Source organism: Hemicordylus capensis, chromosome 3 (assembly GCF_027244095.1).
Source record: "Hemicordylus capensis ecotype Gifberg chromosome 3, rHemCap1.1.pri, whole genome shotgun sequence".
Lineage (NCBI taxonomy): Eukaryota > Metazoa > Chordata > Lepidosauria > Squamata > Cordylidae > Hemicordylus > Hemicordylus capensis.
The window spans coordinates 250651703-250675732 of record NC_069659.1 but is presented as its reverse complement, the minus strand read 5'-3'; the positions used below and the strand labels follow the sequence as shown (position 1 = coordinate 250675732).

The following is a 24030-nucleotide window of genomic DNA, read 5'->3' as shown; positions in this document are numbered from 1 at the left end:
TAAACCATACACCAATTCTCTATAATAAAGAGCCTGTGTGTGCGCCCGTGTCTCTGCGCCTGTGTCTTCCTTGGCTGTTCTGGGCATGCGCGGAGCGCATGCCCAGAACGTCCGAGGAAGATACGGCCGCAGGCACCAGGCAGCCATGATGAGGAGAGCGGCGGGCCGAGAACAGACTATGGGGAGGGCAGAGGCAGCAGCGGCAGGACTGGCCCTGCCGCTGGAACATACGAGGCAGCGGCGGCGGGGAGAAAAGAAAGGGGAGAAAAGACAGCGGCGGGTCCGGCCCGACCGCAGGAAAGGCGGCTGTGGTGGGGCAACGGGTGGTAGTTGCGGGGCCGGCCCGGCAGCGGGCGGGCAGCCCGCGGCGGGCCCCGATACCGGGGCAGAAGGTGGGAATGGGGGGAGCGGTGGCTGTCTGCCGGACTGACACACGCGCCGCAGCCTCACCCAGAAGTGGTCCTTGAACAGCGTCTCCCGCATGGTGGCGGTGGCTCCTGCAAGGGCGGCGACCCGCCCCAGGTGCAAAAGTGCAGCGAGCGAAGAGGGAGCCGCGGAGGCTGCAGCGGCTCTCAAGAAGCGCAGCTGGCCGCCCCAGCCAAGTTCCTCTATTCTTTTTAGCGCCTTCGGCTGCCTGTGTCCGCTGGGCCCTAAACCCCTCCATTTCCCCGATAACAGCCAACTTTTAAAAATGCAGGGGGAGGTGGAAGGGCAAGAGGGAGTGGGGCAGGGGGAAGGGCAAGAGGGAGTGGGGCAGGGGGGAGGGCAAGAGGGAGTGGGTCAGGGGGAGGGAGAAGGGCAAGAGGGAGTGGGTGAGGGGAAGGGGCAAGAGGGAGTGGGGCGGGGGGAGGGGGAAGGGCAAGTGGGAGTGGGCCGGGGGAGGTCAGGAGGGACTGCGGCAGGAGGCTGAGAGGGAGGGGAGGGTGAGAGAGAGGGGTGGGAGGGGGAGGAAGGGCAAGCGATTGGGGTGGGAGGAAGGGGAAGAGAGGCAAGAGTGTGGGGCCAGAGGAGGCGGTGGGCCCAGCCGGGTGAAGGAGGACACGGTGCGGCTGAAGCGGCGGTGGGCCCGGCCGAGTGGAGGAGGCGGAGGAGGTATGGAGGAGGAGGAGGCTGGCCCTAAAGGTCTACTAGCGCCCGTTATTTTAACGGGCTTAAAAATACTAGTATAGTATAATGGTATAGTTAACAGGCATGTAGGAAGGTTGGTGGTGACCATGGTACAGGATACGAGAGTAGGTACTGTGCCACTCACTGCCATGCGTACAGTCATGCAACACCATTGGGCACATTACCCTGTGCAGACCATGCTCCTTCTGCCTATGTCAGCACATTGACACAGAGGTGTTGCCAGTGCTGAGGTGTTGCCACAGATGCACAGCCCATCATGCTCTCCTAGCCGGTGAGGGTGAGTGCTTTCTTCACTAGCTGGGAGCTTCTTTCCTCTCCCGCATTCATGAGGGAGAGGAAAGAACCAAGGGGGTTGGCAGAGTTGAGTTCAATGAGGGGTGCAATGGGGAGTGGCTTTCTATCCACTTTGGCCCAGGGACATTGTGCCCCCCCCCATCCAATAGTAGCTATGCACCTGATTGTTAACATCTGAACAAAAAAAATTATTGAAAGGAAAATGAATGGAAATAAATAATGTTAAACAGAATGAACATTTTAAAATGTGAGTAGCAGATTTGAGCATTCAGTTTCATATGTTCTTACATATCTTGATTTGAAAAGCAAGACATACTTAAAACACTACCCATTTCAGAATCTATCTTCAGAAACAGAAATATGCACCACTAATATTATGTTTAAAAATGAAGGCAGACACAAACCTGCACTACTTCAATTGCATTTTGGTAACAAGATAACTCTCCCACAAGGTCTGAAGACACAGAGGCCAGACGAAGCCACATATGTGATAAATAATCTTCACTTTCATCTTTGAATTTCTGAATTTCCATTATATAGTTACGTCCAAGCCTGGCCTTGACCATGACCATATGTTTAAAAATCGGGCTGGAAAAAAGAATATTATCAAAGCCATGTTTATCAGTAGTTTTATATAAATTAAGATAAAAGTAAAATATATTATTTTGGAATCAGGAGTCAGTGGATGACATTATGACTAATGTGGTGCATGCACTACGCAAGTTGTGCCATGCAACAGATGGCTTCTACTAACACAGCAATGGTAACAACAGGTTGCTTGCCTGTAACTGAGGTTCTTCTAGTGGTCATCTGTCCGTCACACTTGGGCTCTGTGCCTGCACAGTAGCAACCCTCAGGACTCTCAAGATTCTTAGATTTTTGGCGACAGCTCCGCCTCTCCAGCCTCACTCCCATTCCCTCTCAGATAAGTTCAGCAGTCAACTGACCTGGAGAAAGTAGAAGAGAAAATACGAAACTGCTGCAGGGCAGGATGGGTGGGCATGTGCACGGACAGATAACCACTAGAAGAACGTCAGTTACAGGTAAGCAACCTGTTGTTCTTTGGCATGGTCTCTGACTGTCGCATCTGGGTGCATCACAAGCTTACCTGGAAGGAGGTGGGCAGCAGTTACTGGAAAATGGAGTGGAGCACCATCCTGCCAAAAATTGCATCTTGGCGGGCATGGACATCCAAGGCATAGTATGTCACAAAAGAGTGCGGTGAGGCCCACGTGGCTGCCTGACAAATGGAATCTAAAGGCAGATTGGTGTCGAAGGCAGCAGACGTAGCCATCACTCTGGTGGAGTGGGCCTGGATAAGGCCTGGCAATGGCTTTTTTGCAATTAGGTATGCCAACTTTATGGCTTCCACAATCCATCTGGAAAAAGTCTGTGTTGAGGGCTGAGCCCAAATGGAGCGCTTAGCATAAGAGACAAAAAGATGGGGCCCCTCTTTAGTCATTAGGGTGTAGAAAATCAGATCTCTCCTCACATATAGGGAGTGCTCTGGTTCTGTAGAATGGTTTTGAAAAAACACTGGTAAGGAAATGGTTTGGTTGCGGTGAAAGCAAGAGACCACCTTTCTCAGATTAAAAAGTAAAGGTAAAAAGTTAGTGTCAGGGCGAAGTTGTACCTTATCCTTGTGAAATACAAGGAAGGGTGGATTAGCTCTGAGGGCACGCAGTTCACCTACCCTGTGCACTGAAGTAAGTAAGTGCAATCAACAGCACTGTCTTCCACATGAGGAGCCTGGGTTCGCAGGATGTCATGGGTTCAAATGGTTCTCCCATCAGTTGTGTAAAGACCAGAGGAAGATCCCAAGGAGGTGCAATCCTAGGATTGTCAGGGTATTTCAACATCAAACCTTTCAGAAAATGCTTAACTGTTGGGTTTGCAAATGGGGATGGATGAACAAGATTGAATAGGTAGCATGTGATAGCCACTAAGTGCACTTTAGCAGAAGATAACTGTAGGCCAGAGAACTTTAGTTCCAGAAGGTAAGAAAGTATATTCGATAGAGTGGGGTTCACCAGATCTGCTTGCATAGCGTGCATCCTGTGGGTGAAGTGCAACCATTTAAGACAATAGGACTTTCTTGTGGCCAGTTTTCTTGAAGATCACCAGTAACTCTAGAGTATGTGATGTCGAGCTTCCCTCACAGCCCAAAGGCCTTGAAGCACAGAATTGGTGCAGTGAGTGCCCCATCCCATTTCTGATGCATCGGTCATAACCACGAACTCTGGGACTACTGGAATAAAATACTTTCCAGTACGGAGGTTTTTGCAGGAGGACCACCACACCAGCGACCGGCAAATAGCAGGAGGGAGACACAGCTGCTTTGCCTGACTGTCATCACCCTGGCAGGCATCACCCTGGCAACTCCCTATGGGAGTTGAAGTGGTCCAAAAACCAACGCCGGAGAATCCACATATGGAGGTGAGTACTGAAGTGTACTGAAGTGGCCGATGCCATCAGGCCCAAAATCCATTGTATTGTCCTGGCAGGGTGATGACTGCTCCTTGACATAAGCAGAGCCAGAGAGGCGATGTTTTCTACCCAGTCTCGAGGCAGAAAAGCTAGGCCTTCTAGCAAATTGAAATGGATGACAATGAAACGGAGGGACCTTGGGGGAATAAGTTTGGCCTTTTTGAAATTTATCCGAAGGCCTAGGTCCGTCAGTAGCTGAAGGGTGCTGTGTAAATTGTCCAGGAGGGACTCCTTGGAATCCGCTGTCAAGAGCCAGTCATCTAGATATGGTAGGATCTGGATACCTTCCTCCTGCAGGTATCCCACCATGGCTGCCATGGCCTTGATGAATATCCTGGGGGCAGAAGCGAGTCCGAAGGGAATGGATTTGAATTGAAACACTAGGAACCCTACTTGGAATGCCAGGAAGGCATTCACTTCTTCAATCAGTAGGTGTGTGTGGGTTTGGGTCAGTTGGGTGTAGGAGGGTAGAATGGAAAGCTCTCGGAATTCCAGAGCGCAATAGTAACAAATATTTATATACCGCTTTCCAACAAAAGTTTCCAAAGTGGTTTACACAGAGAGAGAGAGAGATAGATAGATAGATAGATAGATAGATAAATAAATAAATAAATAAATAAATAAATAAGATGGCTCTCTGATTGGCTCACAATCTAAAAAGAAACATAAGACAGACACCAGCAACAGTCACTGGAAATACTGTGCTGAGAGGTGGACAGGGCCAGTTACTCTCCCCCTGCTAAATGAAGAGAATTACCATGTTAAAAGATGCCTCTTTGCCTAGTTGGCTGGGTAACCCACTCAGATCTTGGTAAAGACCCACTGATTGGAGGTGATCGCTTCCTAGCAGAGGAGGAAGGTGGGGAGGCGGGTGCCGAAGTGGTGGTGGAAAGGGTCAAGCACGCTTGGTGTAACTGCTTGCCTTGGACCTGGGATGATTTTGGTTTTGGGTTGGAAAGGTTTATTGTACAACCCCTATCTGTTATTGTGAAAGGAAGAATCCGATTGTTGAGAGTAGGATGATGACCTAGAAGTGGATTGCTTTGGCCCCCTGTATTGCCTAGATGATCTAGACGAGGAGGTTTGCAGACTCATGGATTGGGCTTTATTCTTGAGCTTCTGAACCTTTTCCATAGTCTCATCAGTGTTATGACTAAACAGTGCTTCCCCATCAAAAGGGAGGCTTTCTATCCTCAACTTGGCTTCTGCGGTTAGTCCTGAAGATCTTAACCATGCGTGTTTGTGAAGGGCCACAGATGACACCATAGACCTTGCAGCATAGTCAGCCTGATGCCTAGATGAATGTAGTTGTTGTTTGGCCAAGGAAGTACCTTCACTGTGAATCACCTGAGCAAGGCACCTCTGTTCATCAAGTAGCATGTCCAAGTAAGGGCCTATCTTCTCCCACAGGGAAAAAAAAAAATTCCAACCATGCAAGCTTTGTAGTTTGATATTTTCAGTTGTAAGGAAGTAGTTGAGTAAACACATCGGCCAATGGAGCCTAGCTTCCTCCCCTCCCTATCCACTCGCGCAGAAAGGGTTTTCTGCTTGGCTCAAGACTGCACCACTTCCACAATGATAGAATTTGGTTGGTTAAAAGAAGGCTTAGCCCAAGTCCCCTTAGTGACCTCCAGAAGGGGATGAAACATAGGAAGTGAAACCGGGGTGTGAGCTTCAGTTTCGATTACCCCGAAAATTGGATCCACGTCTAGTTTGGGTACTTGTTTGGTCTTAAGTCCTAAGGACGTAGCCATCCTCTGAATTTGTTCGGAACAGACATGAAGGTCCCCTGCTGGAGATTTGGGTGTGGGATCTGGGAAGTCCCCAGGAGGCGAGGAGTGGGTACTGTTTCTTTGTTTATTCAATTGATTTATTTTGATTTATAAACTGCACTTCCCAAAACGGCTCAGGGTGGTTGACTAGACAAATAATTGTCTGAATTCCGTTCTGAGGCCATGTCAGGATCTGGACTGGGCTGGCGGGGGGGAGTTACCCAGGTTACCTGGGAGGAATTGGTTAAGCAGGAGGCATTTGAGGCACAGGCTGTACAGGGGGTGCCTGTGGTAAAACAGAAGGCTGTGTGGCCACTGGTGGTGGTGGAGCTGAAAGTACTCTTGGGTTCAGGGGTTGAGTGTTTTTGTAGTTCTTCCCACTACCCGTCCTGTTGATGACACGTCTAAAAGGAGGTGGAGGGGGTTGTGGGACTGAAGACCTTGATCTTGAACGATCCCTAGAATTGCTTATCCAATTCTGAGCTCTATCCCTGTGAAAATAACAGTGTGGACTAGGGTTCGCACAGCTTCGGTACTGATGGTCATGATATGGATCCGAAGGAGAAACCAAGCAATGGTACTGATAGTACTCCTGCCTCAACTCAACTCCTGCCTGTGGCTTCTGGCAGCATCTGGTGGGCCACTGTGTGAAACAGGATGCTGGACTAGATGGGCCTTGGGCCTGATCCAGCATGGCTGTTCTTATGCTATTCCCAGACTTATAGCGACTTCAAACATAGGGGTCCCAGAAATCATCCCTAAGTTTCAGTATCAAGGATAACAAGGTACCTCATCATAAGGGTTGGGTCCATATGGATCAGGGCCATATGGTTCAGGATTGTATGGGTTGGGCTCATACGGATCAGGGACATAGCCCAGTAAATACTGAGGGGACTTGGGTTCATAAGTACGACCCCCATCTGGGGCTGGAGAGACAGGCCCTGGGTCAGGTTCCACAGGCATTGTAGGAGCATTAGGCTCAGGATCAGGACCTATGGGTTCTTGTAGTGTTGGCAAAACCTTTTTCTTTTTAGGAATCTTAGGAAGGTGCTGACCCGCTGGGAGAGATGGGTGCTCCAGAGGTGACTTCGAAGGAACAGTGATATCTGGAACCACCACCACCTCCTCCAGTTCCCCGCTCAGGTCAGTTGTGTGTTTTGTGAGTTTCAGCTTCACTGGGGAAACCCTGCGAGGTTTCCTTCATGTTTGCTCTGAACTCAGTCAGGAGAGCTCGTGGATGGTACCCAGGGTGCAGTGTTCAGTACCGAAGGCATCGATACCAAAAGATGGTATAGGTACCAATGATTCTGTAGCTCCAGAATCAAGTCCTGGCAGGAGTGGAGCCGGGCTGGCGGTGGCCCGTGTGCAGCCGCCGCTATGGCCCCCAGGCCCCGCCCCCACATCTGACGTCAGACGCGCCCAGCTGATGTCAGATACGTTAAGAAGAGTCTCATGATGAAAAACAGATATGCACAAGAGGTGAGCTCTTGCAGAAAAATTAGAGAGAGGAAGGTGGGGGAACCTACCCTCCTCGAGCCAAAAATTGTAGGAAAGACATGTGTGCCCCGTTCACAAAAGGCAGGAATGAATGGGGTGGTGGGTGGGAAACCATTAAAAAACAACAACATGCAAACAGCGAAAGGAAGGAAGGAAGAACTGGGAAGCAGAGGCTGGAATAAACAAATGAGAAGACTAAAAAAATAGAAAAGAAGATCAAAATGACATTGCTGAGAAGAACCAGAGAGCATCGAAAGAGCTGTTAGTTCTTTGGCCTATGACGAAAAAATGATCTGAGAGGGAACAGGAGTGAGGCTAGAGGGGTGGGGCTACCGCCAAGAATCTGAGAAGCTTGAGAGTTCCAAGGGCTGCTACTGTGCTGGCGCAGAGCCCAAGTGTGACAGACAGAGACCACGTGGAAGAATTGTAATTTTTCTGATCTCCCTTTGCCCCAGAAGTTCCCTGTGCTACCCAAAAATATGCCACACAACCTGCAGGGGCATATTTTCAGATGGTAGAGGGAAGGTGAGTCTAGCTAAGATCCCCCTGCCCACACCAACAGGCAATTGCTGGTGCTGCAGAAGTCAGGAAGCCTTCCACAGCATGGGAAGTTCTTCCCACTGTGTTTGTGTGCGCGCACGCAGCCTTAGTCAGGAATCAGTCAGTGTCTCTGGATGGCACACCTCTCTCTATGATAGATAGTAATCAATTCTGTTCCAAACTTCAGCATGTATACGAGTAAAGCAAAACAAGAGGTTGGATACAAAATTGTGTGAGCAGAACAAAGCTTATGCAAGGGTTCTTCCCATCTCCTCCAGAAGCACACTGTGCTCCTCCCAAAGCTGGTCTTGAAGGTTGGGAACTCTTGGAAATGGTGAGGAAGAATGCGGTGTGAGTTCCAAGCGATGTCTGAACTAGCCCAATACAGTATATATGCCATAAAGACAACATTTTAGCACTGTGTCAGTTTCTTCTTGTGATGTTTTAACATCCATCTACATTTATGCATAACATTACGTGACATACCAAACACCAGTAATGTCAGAGAAGTAGGACATAAAGGGTTGCATCTTTTTTTGTCTGTGAACATATTCCAGAAAAAGAGCTATGTTCATTCCATAAAAAACAAAACAAACAAAACCTAAGAGCAGAAGCTGAAACTCCACTTGTGCAAGGGGTGGGGATTTGTATCCCTTTTGTCAGTCTCACCTCCTGCTGCAGCCCCCACCCTATGTCACATGCTGTTCTGAGGTCTCCCTACCACTCACTGGAGCAGAGAGAAGAGTATATTGAAGAAAACTTCCTCCCCCCGCTTTCATGAGTGGGCTATGAGCACTTAGGATACGACCCACTGCATTAGACTGCTACTCACGCCCGATGGCTAAGATCCACTAAGTGACATATGTGTGCATAGGCTCATACATGTAGGACAGGGCATCTTCTCTTTTTGATTCTACCTCTCTATTTAACACATGACACATTGTATTACAACTTGGAGGCTACAATCCGACACAGAATTAAGCATGTTTAAACCAGTGACATTGTGATATGAGCATTTAAGAAGGAGCTCTAATGTGTTACAAGTGAGATGGAGAAATAGTATTCAGTATGTGGCGCAGTGGGGAAATGCTTGACTAACAAGCAGAAGGTTGCTGGTTCAAATCCCCACTGGTACTATATTGGGTAGCAGTGATATAGGAAGATGCTGAAAGGCATCATCTCATACTGTGTGGGAGGAGGCAATGGTAAACCCCTCCTGTATTCTACCAAAGAAAACCACAGGGCTCTGTGGGTGTCAGGAGTCAAAATCTACAGCACACTTTACCTTTATATGTTTCCATGCTGCTACTGTTATATGTTTCCATGCTGCTTTTAACTATAGGTTAAAATATATTCAACCTATAGACTAACATATATCATAGGTAACGCAACATCTCAGTGTGAAAAAAACTGCATATGTATTAAGGGGAGCATCTAGATAATCTGAAAAACTAAAAAATATACTAGCAGAACAATCTTATGCATGTCTGCTCAGAAGTAAGTCATGCTGAGTTTAATGGGGCTTACTACAAGACTACACAGAAATCTAGATGCACATAGGATTGTAAACTAAACATTTCATTTATTCCTTTTATCTTTACCATATTAAAATTGCAATCCCTCCCCCAACCCACCGCCACGTGGCACACACACTGGCTTTTCCTAGTTTTCCCCTATAGACAGAAACACCAGCTCAGTTCAGACAACCATCTACACCATGTCTTATCTTATCATGAATGACTCTCCACAGCTCATGCCATCCCGCTCCCGTTCCCTTCTCTACCTCCTACACATGCCAGAGGAGACTGAAAGCTTCTGGTTCTGAACTAACCAAAGATCCATGTTGCATCTAATCCCATCAAACTGCACATGTTGTGCAGACACAAGGGCAGAAGAAGAAGGGTTCCACCCTCGCAGAAAGGCTGGAGTCTAGCTGTGATGAAGTCTTATTCCACAGCCCAGCATACATGGAGAGGGGTGGGAAAGTGATTTTCACTTTTCTCGCCTACCTGCAAAAGCCCTTTTCTCTTCCAGAAATATGTCCCTGAGGGGTGTGCAGCCCCTTCTAGAAGCCCAAAGGGCTTTTGCACGGAGGAGAGACAAGCGGAAATCACTTCCCTGTCTCCCTCTGCCCATGTGTGCTAGGCTGCAGAACAAGCCCTCATCACTGCTAGTCTCCAGCCCTCCTCCTATTCTTGCATCACATGTGGGATGGAAATCTGGTTCCTGTAATCAGGATCATCTGAACCAGACATCTATGTGAACACTGATCAAACATCTGCATGGAACATTTTCCTTTATAAAACTACAGGAAGTCCCTGAATGTTCAGTTTGGATTGTGACTGTGGTTTTTAAAAGTAATGCAGTCATAGCAATCCACATTTTAAAAAAAGCTTCATAGAGTCCAAACAACTTACAATCTGTGCTTCGTTCGAGGGAGAATCTGAATAGCTTCATCTAACACTTTGAGGCCTCCCTCCCAGTCATTTTTATCAGCATGCACTTGGAACAATAATACATACAAGAATGTCCTCAAGGTCAAATCCTCATCAGCACCTTTAAAATATATCAAAATACTATTTTAGAACAGTATTACTTAATTGATACAGTCAGCACACCAGAGAAATCCTTGTTATCAAAAGACAGGAACTTACCTGGATAATAATGGGTATCTGATGAACTGCTACTTTGAAATTCTGTTGTAGGCCACTGATGCAAATATACCATATTTTCAGATTCCTAAATAATGGTATGCGGGAGGTGGGGAGGAAAGTTAATGAGCATTTTAATTGTCAACAATAAAACTTCAAGAAAGTGAATTTCTTTTAAGGCAGTGTAACTATTATTTATTTGGGAGAAACCCCTACTACACACTTAAGGGACAGGAAGATGGGGTATGAGAACTGGTTCAAATCAAACCTGGGTTCAATTCGAACTGGCCTCGTTCAACCAGCTCAAGCTTGAACTGGACAAGCCCCCCAAAGAGGGGGATGGCTCGAGTTTGAACCAGGCCCGGTTTGAACAGCTTAACTGAGTTGCTTATAAAGGGGAATCTGATAAGTATTCCCCTTTACAATCAAAGGGGGTCGTGGGGGATTCCCTATCCAAAAATAGGTTGTGGGGGTGGGTGGTGAGAGGACATCTTACTGGCTCTCGTGGTGGTGGCAGTTCCCCCCAATACTATGGGCCAGTGCACATGCACAGAGCGCATTTGTGTGAACTCTGTGTATATGCAGAGGCCATTTATGTCACTACTGGGGCCGCCCCCACTGCTGAGAGAGCTGGTAAGCCACCCTCTCACCAGCTCCCAACCCATTTTTAGATAGAGAACCCTCCCTACCCCCTTGCTTGTAAAGGGGAATCCTTACCAGATTCCCCTTTACAATCAGGGCAATTGAAATGGGTCAACCCAGCTCGACAGCTCAAACTGAACTGCTGTGGACTGGGTGGCTCAGTTTGGTTTGAACTGAACCACTCATTCCAGTTCCATGCACACCCCTATAGGATAAGCTGTGCTCTGCTGGCAGAAGTTAATAGACCAGCACAGAGAGGTTTCGAGTCTTGCCAGTAAGAATTCAAGAAGACAGAAGAGGAAGTAGAGGGCTGCATTTATTTATTTAAAAACTTCCCACCAAACCAGGAAATTCAGGTTCAATTGGTGTATTTTACACACTGATATGATCTAACAAGGCATTATTTTGTCTTTGGTTTTCTCATGTTAAATTATCCAAAAAGAATTCCTTTCTACTTGCTATAAATGGAAAGGTTCTAGCTATAGGAAAGGAAAGATTGTGAGTCGGTGTTGACTCCTGCCGACCACATAAGGTACTGCTATGATTACCTGCTTATTTTTGGCTTCTGCTGCTTTACCAATGCTGTTGAGAATGATTATAGTTGGCATTTTAAGCTGTTGCCTGTCTACCGAAGAACCAATGAAGGGTAAGCAGGCATTCCAGAAGTGTCTAGCAGCTATAAGAGCAAGAGCAATATTCCCTGCTTCTCCTGCATAACTTAGAGGGAGGAAAACACAATACAGTCATGTTTGCGACCTACAATAAACAATGCCTGCTCTCATTACAATGAAACCAGTCCAGTATTCTCTCTGTGACTTCACAGGATTCAGAAGATTTCCACAATTCCAGAAAGTATCAAGATCTTTAACCCACTAAAGACAGTACTTCTTTTGTAAAAATGAAGAAAAATAGCCTATGGGAAGTGTCTATTTCTGTTTTAAATATATATATATCTTTCAGGTTTGACAGAAAAAATGGCAATTGTGAATGGGACTCAAATGGTATTAAATACATTTTGGTGGTTTTGTTCTCAAAACTAATTTCTTGTTACAATTTTTTTAAAGCATGAACAGCATCCAGTTAGTCATGACTAAGCACCATCAATGAGACAGGTTTGTCATGACTAAGTCCCATAACTTTAAATGGCTGATATGTTGAACAGGGCGTGAAGGAATGACTCCTTCCTTTTATATTTTGTAAATTATTTTCTTTGTATTGTTTTGTTCTATGTTCCCTTTGAGTTCTGTAAAGCTCTGCAGAAGTTAAAAGGTTGCAACCTCTGATTGATAGCTGTCTGAGGTAAAAAGCTGTTTTGCCGCAGGGTTTTAGAGGGGAATGTATCCAAGTAATATGGTTGGTTGCCTAAGTGAGAAGGTTCTGGTTGCCTGAGGTAGGACTCACCCTGCTTGGTTGGTGTATACCTTTCCTGGGGCAGGGTGTGGGAGTGAAGAAAAGCAGGAGGAGAAGAGGGTGGAGAGCAAACTGCTGTGCAGCAGCAGCTGGTGTGGGCGCCGCCGGGAGGCACCTTTATTTATAAATTACTAGTTGCTTATCTCTCCTCCCGCTGCACCGGAAAGCTGTTTTGAGCAGCGCCGCGCAGCACCTGCTGTGGCAGAAGAGCAGCTCTGCCACTCAGCTGGTCTCCGCACATGCATGGAGGCCATTTGGTGGCCACGTAAATGGCCTCTGCCAGCTGGGTGCTGGGCAACATGCTGCTGCTCAAAACAACTTTCAGGTGCAGTGGGAGGAGAGGTAAGCACCTAGTAATTTACAGTTCTGAACTGTCTGTATTATGCTGAACAACATGCCAGCCAATGGGACTTAGTCTGAATGCTGCCCAATAATATTTATAGGGAGCTACTTACTAAATTTCATTTATCACAGTACATTTTGCCATTATTCCATAACATATTAAATATATGATCAATATTGTCAAGATATGTTCTCTATGGTTCCAATAAATAATAAATTGTAATTTAAACAATTACATTTTTGTCTTCCTTCTTTAATTTTTAATGCATTTATTCAACCATAACTGCATATTCATGTAATTTATTTTTTCATTCTTCAACTGTCTCTTTCTATCTAATAGTTAGTATAAAGAATTCTAGCTGTTATTACCATGCAGGAAAGGAACTTTCAACAACTACTATTGACAGGCATCACATACATCAATAGAAATATTAAAGTTTTCATAGATACATTAATTCCAGTTATCATGTTAATTGCTCTAATAATACTACTAAAATATTTCTCAGCACAAGGATAAGACTTCCAAAAATGGCAATAAGTTCATATTTCTCTTTTACATCTCCAGCATAGAAGATCACAGGTGTCCACAATTTCATATAGGGTTTCAGGCATTATATACCATCTGGTCATCACTTTATAGCAGTTTTCCCTTAGGTTAGTACAATATGAAAAATTAATGCTATCTCTCCAGATGTTTTCCCAAATGTCAGAACTCATTGGATGACCTAGATCTTGCACCCAATTTATCATGACATATTTTGTTTGCTGTTTTGCAGTAAAATTCCAACAGTACTATAGATTTTTTGACATTAAGGTTACAATCCTAAACACATTTATTAGAGATCAAGGCCCACTGAAATGTACATGAATTACTACTGTATGTAGGATTGTATTATAAATATTTATCTCCAAATGTTATATTTTTTTAACATACAGTCAATTCTCTAAAAGAGAAATATTGTTCTTGTAACTTTCTTATATAACTTTGTATCTGTATAGCTAAACTAGTATAGCCCTTCATTTTAAAAAGCATTTTTAACTTTCTCGTGGGTATTTGGCTGATTATATGCTAGATCTATGTGTCTTTGGATGCATACGCCTATGGAAAAATCATGTTCCTTTGATTAATCACACTTTCCTATAAATCCTATTAGGATTGAAATCCAAATCACAGATTATTGCTGCTATTTCAACCTTAGATAGACTCAACCTACATTTATATTTATCCATATTATTAACAGATTTTCCACTAGAGGGTGTTGCTTTCCTAGCTTAAATTTTGTTCTCCAATTTATCTATAGTGCAGCCTGTAAATTGAAAGGGCATAATAATTCTTTTTTTTTTACTACTATATCCATTTTGCAAACAACTGAATAGCATTTGCATAGTAATAAAGATTAATATTGGATATGGATATTGCCAATTCTTTTACATTTTTCATCCTTCCTTACAATTTCCTTAATTCTAGGGATGTGAACCAAACGGATTTTGCAATTTGTTTTGGGCTTGAAACGAATCACAAAATCCTCAAATTGATTCATTGAAACAACAGCCAAAGCCAACTGTTTCAATGAATCAACCTCGAAACACTCAAAATGTTCCGAGCACCATTTTGAGGCCTGTTTTTCCAGGGAGAGCTGGTCTGCCAAATGGGGCTGGCAGGCTGACGCACTACGTCTGGAACGGAGGGCTGGTCTATCTGCTTACCCCAATTGGTAAACCAACTCTCCCTGGAAAAAGCAGCTCTGTTTTTCTGGAAAACAGCATCTACTTCTGAGTTAGATTAAACAAAACCAAGATTAGTTGTGACATAAATACTGACCAATCTGAGTCTATCCTAATTTAGAATAAGCCATCATCTATAACTCACTTTAAACCTTGGGTCTGGGTCATAACTAGGGAAAATGGCACCTACGGCAAGCACTGAAATTGAGCCCCCCTGTCCAAACATCTGACACATCTTTCAGATCAGTGTTTCCCATAGTCCGGGAACCATTCCCATAGTTTGGCAAACATACCAGCGGGGATTCAAACTGGAAACCTCTGGCTTGCTAGGCAAGTCATTTCGGTGCCCCACCCACTCATATCAGAATTCTAGGGAACAAAGCACATTAGCTATATGTTCTACATTAGACCAATTTTCCAGCTAAAGTTTTGGTGAAAAAAGATTGTTGAAGGTATTAATAGTTACCCTTCCTTTTCTAGTACATTAAACATCTGAAATATAAGCTATTTTGAGATAGTTCAACTTAGGACATCTATTTCTTAAAATTAAAATGCCTCAGAGTGAGCAGAATTCATTATTTAGGGATAGAGTCTTCTCTCCATGTAGAAAGAACTGCTGCAGCATGAACGGAGACAACTACTAATCAAAACTTCCTAGAAAGGAGTGGCTGCAATCCTGCACACAGTTAAGTTGCTTAAATCCCATTGACATAAGGGGATTTGAGTAAGATGGTTGTTTACAGGATTGCAGACAAGGTCATCCCAACTCACATTTTGGTCCTTAATCCACAACAATCCAGCCTTTGTTACTTGCATAGGCTGCAAGGAAGACAACTTGCATAGAAAACTCAGACTTTAGAAGGAAAGATAGTAAGGAAACAACCAAGGCTGCTGATGCATTCTTGTCCAACAGAATCTTTCAGTCTTGAGTTTTAAGAAACCTCAGACAAACGCATAGAAAGGCACTGGGACATGGTATTTCTCCATCAAGAGGAGATAATCCCAACAAGAGGAGATGAGAATGAATCTATCCTACTCATGGGAAATGAGAAGGCGAAGGTTACACTCATACAACGCCTTCATGACACTGAGCACCCGAATCTAGTTTCTAGGGGAATAGGATCTGTTCCCCCTTATATTTTGGTATCATGCCCCCTTTGGGGAATAGTGGTGCTAAATATTTAGCTCTCCTACACTTCCCAAAGTTTAGGATAGCTTTTACTAGGGCTCGCATGAATGTTTTGCCTTCAGCTCTTCTGGAAAAAAGATTTAACAAGGGATCGTCAGATTATGGCCTATGCCCCTGTGGTGCAGGCCTCCCTGAAACAGTTCTGCACGTGCTGCTTTATTGTTCCCTGTACTCTGACACCAGGAAAGAGCTCATATTCCCCCTATTAGAGCATCTCCCAGGAAGAGCTGACCCCTTTTATCTGAATTTCTGTCTCGAGGATCGAGATAAGATTACTAAGGTGGTGGCTAAATTCTTCTATGTTGCTATTAGATTAAGATCCTGCTTAAGATCCAAATTTTTGGAGCCACTGTTTACTACTATGTACTATACTATTGTTGGTATGTTTTGTTTTTAATCTTTCTTATTTTGTATGTTTTCTGTAGGGCCTACGGCCGCAATAAATTGAATTGAATTGAATAAATCTATTCCGATCTGCTCAAGACTAGACATATTTAAGAATTCTGAGTAGCCACCCTAGAAGATTCTGTGCAGGCAATAGAAATCCAGTTCAGTTCTGTTTGGATATAGGGATGTGCGGACCGGTCCGGCGGTGAACCGAACCACCACCCCCTGGTTCCGTCGGACCGGAATCCGCAATTAAAAAAATAAATAAATTATTTTAAAGTACCTTTAGCCCCTTTGGGGGGCTTGCCGAGGCCATGGGTGTGTGTGTGTGTCTCTCCCCCCCCACCCCCGCCGGCCTTCTTCCTCACTGCCGCAGCCCACCACAGCTGGGTAAATGAACATCTTCGGCCCTTTGGGGCCTCCGTAGGAGCGCGCAGCTGCCTTACATGCGCCAATGCCCTCTGCCTTGCAGAGGGCATTGGTGCATGCACGGTGGCCGCCAAAATGGTGGCCACGTGCTCCTATGGAGGCCCAAAAGGGCCAAAAATGTTCATTTACCCGGCCGTGGCGGTGATGAAGAAGGCCGGCGGGGGGAGAGGGAACCCTTGCGGACCCCGCCCCCCGCGGCCTCAGCAAGCCTCCTGAAGGGGCTAAAGGTACTTAAAAATAATTTAATTTTTTAAAACAAAAAACAAAAAATTCATGGACAGGTCTGGGAAATGGACCGGACCGGGGGAGGGTTCGATGGGGGGCCAGACCGAACTGGCCCGGTTTGGTTTGAGGCCGATCTGGCCTCAAACCGAACCGGGCCAGACGGTTCCATGCACACCCCTATTTGGATATGGGCTCTGAAGAGCAGGAAGATATAAATCAGTTATAAGGCAGCCAGGTGGGATAAGATTTGACATAGGTATCTGCAACATAGTAACTGCTGAAGTTGGCATTGCTGACATATGGAGCTGGTTGGTAATAGCAAGTGACATTAGTAGCACTGGGAATGATGTTTTGCTCTACCAGAACTCAGTGCCAGAAGGGAGATAAATCTCAGCGTCTGTCTTAGTTTATGTCCCATGAGGCACACTGTGCTCTCATTCACCACGCTCTGCAAGGTCATAAGGTAGTCATATTTGCTTCTGTCCTCTTCTGCAAAGTGGTTCTGGGGGTATGTCTCCAGTTTACGCTGCTGTTCCAGGATGTCTGGGAAGTCTATGAAGAACCTGGAGCACATGTAATGCTCTAGTGTCTTTATCTCCTCTCTATCCATGGGCTTGAAATTTCTTATGAGAAGTTTGCTGTACTTCAGGAACCCCCCTCCCCTAATTTCCTCAGGGTTCTTGGTAGCTATCAGTCTTGGTAGCTATCAGTTTCATCAGGTGATGAAAGGGTGCCTCAAAATCACCATACATACTTTCACCAATCACAGTTGGATGGAAGTGCTCAGACATTAGGTTTTCAGAGCAGTCATAACACAGAAACCTCTCAGAAAAGGCTTGTCCATCTCGAACAACAAAGATCTCTCTTGTATGGGGATGGGCTTCAGAATGCTATAAAAAGCAGCCATTCCAAACACCTCCACCTCCATCCTTCATCCTCTGAGCTCATCGCTGCCAGGTTGGAGAACTTTTGAGAGATGATGAGTCTTGCCTGGACTTGTTAGCTATGCTGGAGGAGTGAGTGAGTGACAGCCCCACACTTCATAGTCTTTAGGGCAATGACGTATGTGATGTCAAAGGGGGCGTGGCCTCAAGCTCTGAAGAGCCTGAGCAAGCTCTTCTGAGTCATTTCAAGCAGTGCTTGCTGCCCAAAAGCATCTATTCTTCCTTTCTCTCCCTCTCTGGAGGAACAGAAAGGGGAATAGATGCTTTCAGGCAGCAAACACTGCCTGAAATAAACGGCAAGTGCTCACTGAGTGGGGGCGGCAGGGAGCCTTTCCGACCACAGTTGGGGTGGGGAGGTGGGGCATGGCAGGCACTTTGCACCCTGCTGCAATGTTGCCCAGGGCACGTGCCCTGCCTGCCCCACCCTCGTTACGCCCCTGCTTTGAGTACAGACCACAGTTTATTTCAAATAAGTTGGCTAGAATAAACTGGAATTAGTTGGTTTGGATGTCACAACCAATCTTGGTTTATTCTAATGTAAATCAGAAGTGGATGCTCATATGGGCATGGGAGTGGGGAAGTATGTGCTACTGAATCTTGAAGATGTCGTATAGGACGAGTGCAACCATAGTTGTGTGTTACATGCGAACAAACCCTATATTTACTACTTCTGTTCTGTCTTGTTTATTTTTAAGACAACAATATAATATTGGACAAGATCCTCCTTGGATACTGCTATATTGCTTGATAATGTTCAGAGAGGAAATTGTCCAATATTCCTCAAGCAGATTTCATAGGAACTATCATTGTGAAAATAATGTTGTCAGTGGATAGATCGTTTGCACAGTTTATTTAGAACTAATATCTGTTCTTTCTGGGCTATTTATTATTGTTGTAACTGAAGGATTTAAACATATGACAAATAATAAGGCTGATGAGGGACACCCATGCATAGTTCCCTTACTTAAATGAAATAAATTAGAAGTTTGCCCATTTACCTACAATTGCTACTTTTGAGCTTTTATGAATAGCTTGTTTCCCAGTCAGAACATTTCTTCCAAAGTGGAAGGTTTTTAATGTTTCAGACAGACTAGACCACTCAGTATCATTAAAAGCCATTTCTCCATCTGAAAACCTTAACAAGACTTCTGAATTAAAGTTTTAATATTACATATATTGTAAGAATTTTTAACATTCACAAAACAAAATATGGGCTATAATAATCTAGCAATGAGAAAGGAAATATTGTGTGTTCATATATTTAGGGCAGCTGCTAATGGCTGTCTTGCAGAGAATTAGTGAGAATCTTGCAGAGAAAAGTGGCAGGTAAGACTGAAACTACTACAAGACTCTGAGCTGCCTCCTGAATTTTGGGGCTTAACAAATGACAAAATAGTTGCTAAGGTTAATTGTGGAGCTGAATGAGAATGGCTAAAGGCCCCGGAGGCTGTGATTGGAAGCTCTGATCCTTCCCTATTTCTCCTTTATTGACTTTGGAAGACCAGTAAGAGCAGAGATGACTTATCCTCTCTGCTGTGTTCATTTCATTGATACCTATGGTTTAATGAATGCATAGTCTTCATTTGTATATGAAGATGGATGTATTTTCCTTTGACAGAGATGGGGCAACACTTAGTGGCTATCATAATCTATACTACCCTATCATGTCTTATAATGGATGGGAAAGAAAGCACTGAGATAGTGCTTTCCTCCAGTAAACTTTCAAAATTTCAATAACAAAAGCAGTGATTATACTGGCACAGTCATGCCAGTTATAGTTATGATGAGGAGCGATTTCAACATTCCTCCTTTATAAGCCCTGAAGATTCTATTGCTTATAAAATCAAATCAAATCATCCATCCAATCCATTGTGCACACAACTAGGGGACAAGAGACACAATTCGTCCAAATTTGGTGCAAATCTGTTGCAAAATGGCTGAGATACAGCAGAGGGTACAAAGTGTTAGGTAGCATTCTTAGAAATGCTACCTGTTCCACACACAGGGCCAGTGAGACAAGAGGAGCTGAGGGGTCTCAATGTGTGGATGAGATGGTGGTGCTGGGAGCAGGGTTTAGATTAGGCACTGGGATATATTTTGGGGCAAGCAAAACCTGTACAAAAGGGACAGGCCCCACTTGAATCAAAATTGAACTAGACTGCTGGCGCTTAAAATAAAAAAGGTTGCAGCTTTTAAAATGATGCCTGGGGGATAGCCAATAGGACCTGGGAAGTATCTGGTTCAGCGACTGCCATCCCTTAAAGTATGAGGGTGTAAATGCTTCAGATAAACCGGAAGGGGACAGAGTAGAACCAGATAAAAAGTAGACAGAAGGCTGTTCTAGCCAGTCTAAGAGATCAAATGACCAAAAGAAAGATAGCACACACCAGCTAAGAGATTCAGCATATTGGTGTTTAAATGCCAATGCCAGAAGCCTCCGAGCCAAGATGGTGAGCTGGAGTTACAATGAATATGACGAATATTTATATACCACTTTTCAACCAAACCTCCCAAAGCGGTTTACATACAGAAATAAACAGCTGCTCCAGATGGGTTGTTAATGAAAACACAGATATAGTGGACATAACAGAAACAAGGTGGAACAGTGAGAACCAGTGTGACACAGTTATTCCTGGATATAAACTCTATAGAAATAATGGGGCGGGGGGATTGGGGATGGGGTAGTGCTGTATATTAAAGAAGGGATAGAATCCCATAAGCTAGAAAACACAAGAAGACTGGAGTCCTCCACAGAAACTCTGTGGATGATAATACAAAGCCTGAAAGGAAATGTGCTACTAGGGACCTGCTATTAGAGATGTGCCCAAAACGATTTGGCTCCCTGCTGCCAAAACATTTCAGCGTGGGGTGAGGGGTTCCCTTAAGAGGAGGCAAGCAGGTCCTACCTGCCTGTCCCCCAAGTCTACACCACCCCACCCCACCCCATCACAGAGCTGTTCCCATCCAAGCTTCCCCGTGAAAGTGGCAGCCTGTGCCGCTTGCCCATTTAAAGCACAGCACTGCGGCGATTGGATGCTTCCCCCAGCATCCCTCACGGCGTCGACATGCAAATGGTGTTGCTGCATCACCGCGGCGCTTTAAAGGGGCAAATGGCACTGGCTGCCACTTTCAGAGAAGCTTGGATGAGAACAGCGCTGTGATGGGGTGGCGCAGGGTAGTGGAGGCTTGGGGGACAGGCAGGTAGGATCTGCCCGCTTCCTCTTAAGGGAACCCCTTGCCGCCCTTGGGATTGTGCCAAAGCAATTTGGTGCACATCTCTACCTGCTATCGCCTTCCTGATCAAAATGCTGACAGTGACTGGGAGTTGCAGAAGGAAATCAGGGAGGTGTCAAAGAGAGACAGAGCTGTAATAATGGGTGACTTCAATTACCCACACATAGACTAGGTAAATTCACAGTTGGGTATTGACAAAGAGGCCACATTTCTAGACATGCTGAATGACTGTACCCTAGAACTGTTGGTCATGGAACCACCCAGAGAGATCTTGAGTAGTGTAGAGGATATGGTGTGAGATGTCAGTGTCATGGGACCTTTAGGGAATAGTGGCTATAGTGTAATCAAATTCAGCATACATGCGAGGAAAGAATCACCAAGGAAGTCTAACACAGACACTTTGAATTTCAGAAGAGGAAACTTCAGAGAAGTTTGGTGGAAAAAAACCTGAAAGGGAAAATCAGGAGAGTCACTTTACTCCAGAATGCATGGAGTTTATTTAAAACCACAATAATAGAGGCCCAGTTAAAATGCATACCAAAAAGGAGGAAAGGTACCACCAAGTCGAGGGGAATGCCAACATAGCTAACAAGTAAAGTCAAGGAAGTTATAAAGGGGAAGAAGACTTCCTTCAGAAATTGGAAGGCCTGCCCAAATGAAGAGAACAGAACGGAATACAAACTCTGGCAAAAGAAATGCAAAAAGCGTCAAAGGGAATGACAAAAACATTTTTAAATACATCAGAGGCAGGAAACCTGCCAAGGAGGCGGATGGACTGTTAGATGATGAGGGAGTGAAAGGGATTATTATGGAGGATATAGAGACTGCAGAGAAGCTGAATGAGTTCTTTGCATCTGTCTTCATAGCAGAGTATACTGAGCATATACTTGTGCCTGAACTAAGCATCTCAGGGACAGAGGCTAAAGAACTGAGTCAGAGAGAAGTGATGAGAGATGGCATTCTAAACTGTCTGGAAAAATTAAAAATTAACAAACTGCCAGGGCCAGATGGCACCCATCCAAGAGTCCTTAAATAACTCAAATGTGAAATTGCTGACCCTCCTTGCAAAATATATATAACCTATCCCTACAATCAGGCTCTGTACCAGAGGCCAATGTAACACCGATATTCCAAGCAGCCAGTGTAACATCAACTTTCAAAAAGGGATCCAGGGGGATCTGGAAAATTTCAGGCCGGTTAGCTTAATGTCAATCAATCAACATTTATTTAGATCAAAGATCAAATACAGAGTTTTTTAAAAACAATGAAAGAAAAATATTACAATTAGCTGGATCAAGACTGTGTCAATTGTTGTCGTGTTTTCACCGCTGCTACACAGAACTTAGCTACCATACAGGTTATGGTTTGATTTATATTAGAGAGCAATAGCGTAGTATAGAACCCCTCCAGTCTGTCCGATTGCCTCTGCAGTAGAGGGAAAATAGCTTAATGACTGTTTCAGGCACGTTGCTTTGAAAGCATGCTCAAGGATAAAATAGTTAAGCATATAGAAGAACTGGCCTTGCTGAAGGAGAACCAGCATGGCTTCTGCAAAGATAAATCTTCCTTAACTAACCTTTTAGAGTTCTTTGAGAATGTCAAAAGGTATGTGGATAAAGGTGATATAGTTGACATTATATACCTGGACTTTCAAAAAGCCTTCGACAAAGTTCCTCATCAAAGACTCTTAAGAAAACTTAGCAGTCATGAGATAAGGGGACAGGCTCATGTGTGGAGCGTTAGGTGCTCCAACTGCCAGAAATAATGGATGCCCTTGGGTTGGAGTCTGGACTGCCACAAGGAGCTTGTGAAGTCCACCTGCGAGGGCACTGCACATGCACAATACCCACATGTAAGAAGGTACATGGATCCCAAAAAGGCTACATAACCACATACACCACTCTGGGCTCCTTGGAGGAATAGCGGGATATACATATTGGAATGAAACAAAACATTTTTTACAGGTTCTAGTTCAGTACTGATGTGTATTAGTCATTTGAAATGAGTTTTAGAATTGTTTAATGTATTCCAAAAAAGTACAACATACCTTGCGCTTTTAACAAAGCATTTTGATGCTACTAAACGTAAATGCTTTTTCCCAGCCAGGTTTTCCATTAAGCTTTTCCCTTGGGTACAAACAGCAATGCTTAGCATTTCTTGTCTCACCGCATAATCATTCCTGTATGAAAAACCCAAAATCATTTCCTAAGTTAGACTTTTAACAATACAGACCAGACTTTTAATTTATATTCCATTGACACAGAGTATTCACTGGCCCAGCATTCAGGATTGGCCAATTTGGGTCCTAGCTGAGGGAGTGCCTCCAAGAATCCTCCGAGAAAATGCAGGGAACTCTGGGAGGAAGGTCCATTCACTGAGGAGAAGCCACCATGGAAAGACTTGGTAGTAGCCCTTCTACCTCCTGTAGAAGAGCTTCTATTAGTGGTATGCTCTAAGAATCCGATTGTTCAAATTTAGTGTGGGGTTTCTTTGCCCATTGCATACCTTGCTTTATGAATTAGGCATCTGAACAGAAAATCACATTTAAACAAACAAAAAACCCCTCATATACCTTTCTAAATAAAGATTTGCTTATTTACCCTGGTAATTGGTCATCATATCTAACATCTCTCTGCTTGTTTCTGAGAGTGAAGGAGAAATAAAGAGCTCAACTTGGAAGGGGATACTCAGAAACTTCAGTCTCTCTCTCTCTCTCTCTCTTTCTCTCCCTATCACCTAGATAGTAGGTGGGTGTTGAAGATTGCACCTGAAATACCCAGAGTGAAATTAATGCCTTCAGTAGGCCTGTGCAAATATTGGCTTCAAATATCCGAAGCTGAGTATTCCACAGTCCTCCTAGCATTGCATGGAGACAACCATTCCCTAAATTCACCTCCGTGCAATGCTGTTGTTCTCAGCACTGGTGGAACCCCTTAAAGAGAAACAGAGCCCTGCCAGCTCCTGTGAAGTTGTGCAGAAACAGGGAGTATTGGGAAATGAAATCCTCTCCAGAACTATCCCTACAGAGTTCTTCCTGGTGCTCCCCGCATGCTTTCCCAGATGTTGCTGTGGCAGATGGGGCTAAGTTTCTCTTTAAGGGGTTCCATTGGTGCTGGGAACAGAACACCATTATA

General features: G+C 44.6%; 1 protein-coding gene across 15 annotated transcripts in view; it reads right to left on the bottom strand.

Annotated features, from left to right (window-relative positions):
* CFAP46 (cilia and flagella associated protein 46) overlaps nucleotides 1-24030 on the bottom strand; it is a 252958-nt gene that overhangs the window by 111518 nt on the left and 117410 nt on the right. For all 15 annotated transcript variants that reach the window (XM_053308139.1, XM_053308141.1, XM_053308145.1 and 12 more), the window contains exons 25-29: nucleotides 22944-23075; nucleotides 11560-11728; nucleotides 10373-10457; nucleotides 10136-10274; nucleotides 1827-2010 (exon numbers count right to left, since the gene is read on the bottom strand). In XM_053308139.1, the coding sequence (XP_053164114.1) occupies nucleotides 1827-2010; nucleotides 10136-10274; nucleotides 10373-10457; nucleotides 11560-11728; nucleotides 22944-23075 (709 nt within the window). The remainder of the gene's footprint in view (nucleotides 1-1826; nucleotides 2011-10135; nucleotides 10275-10372; nucleotides 10458-11559; nucleotides 11729-22943; nucleotides 23076-24030) is intronic.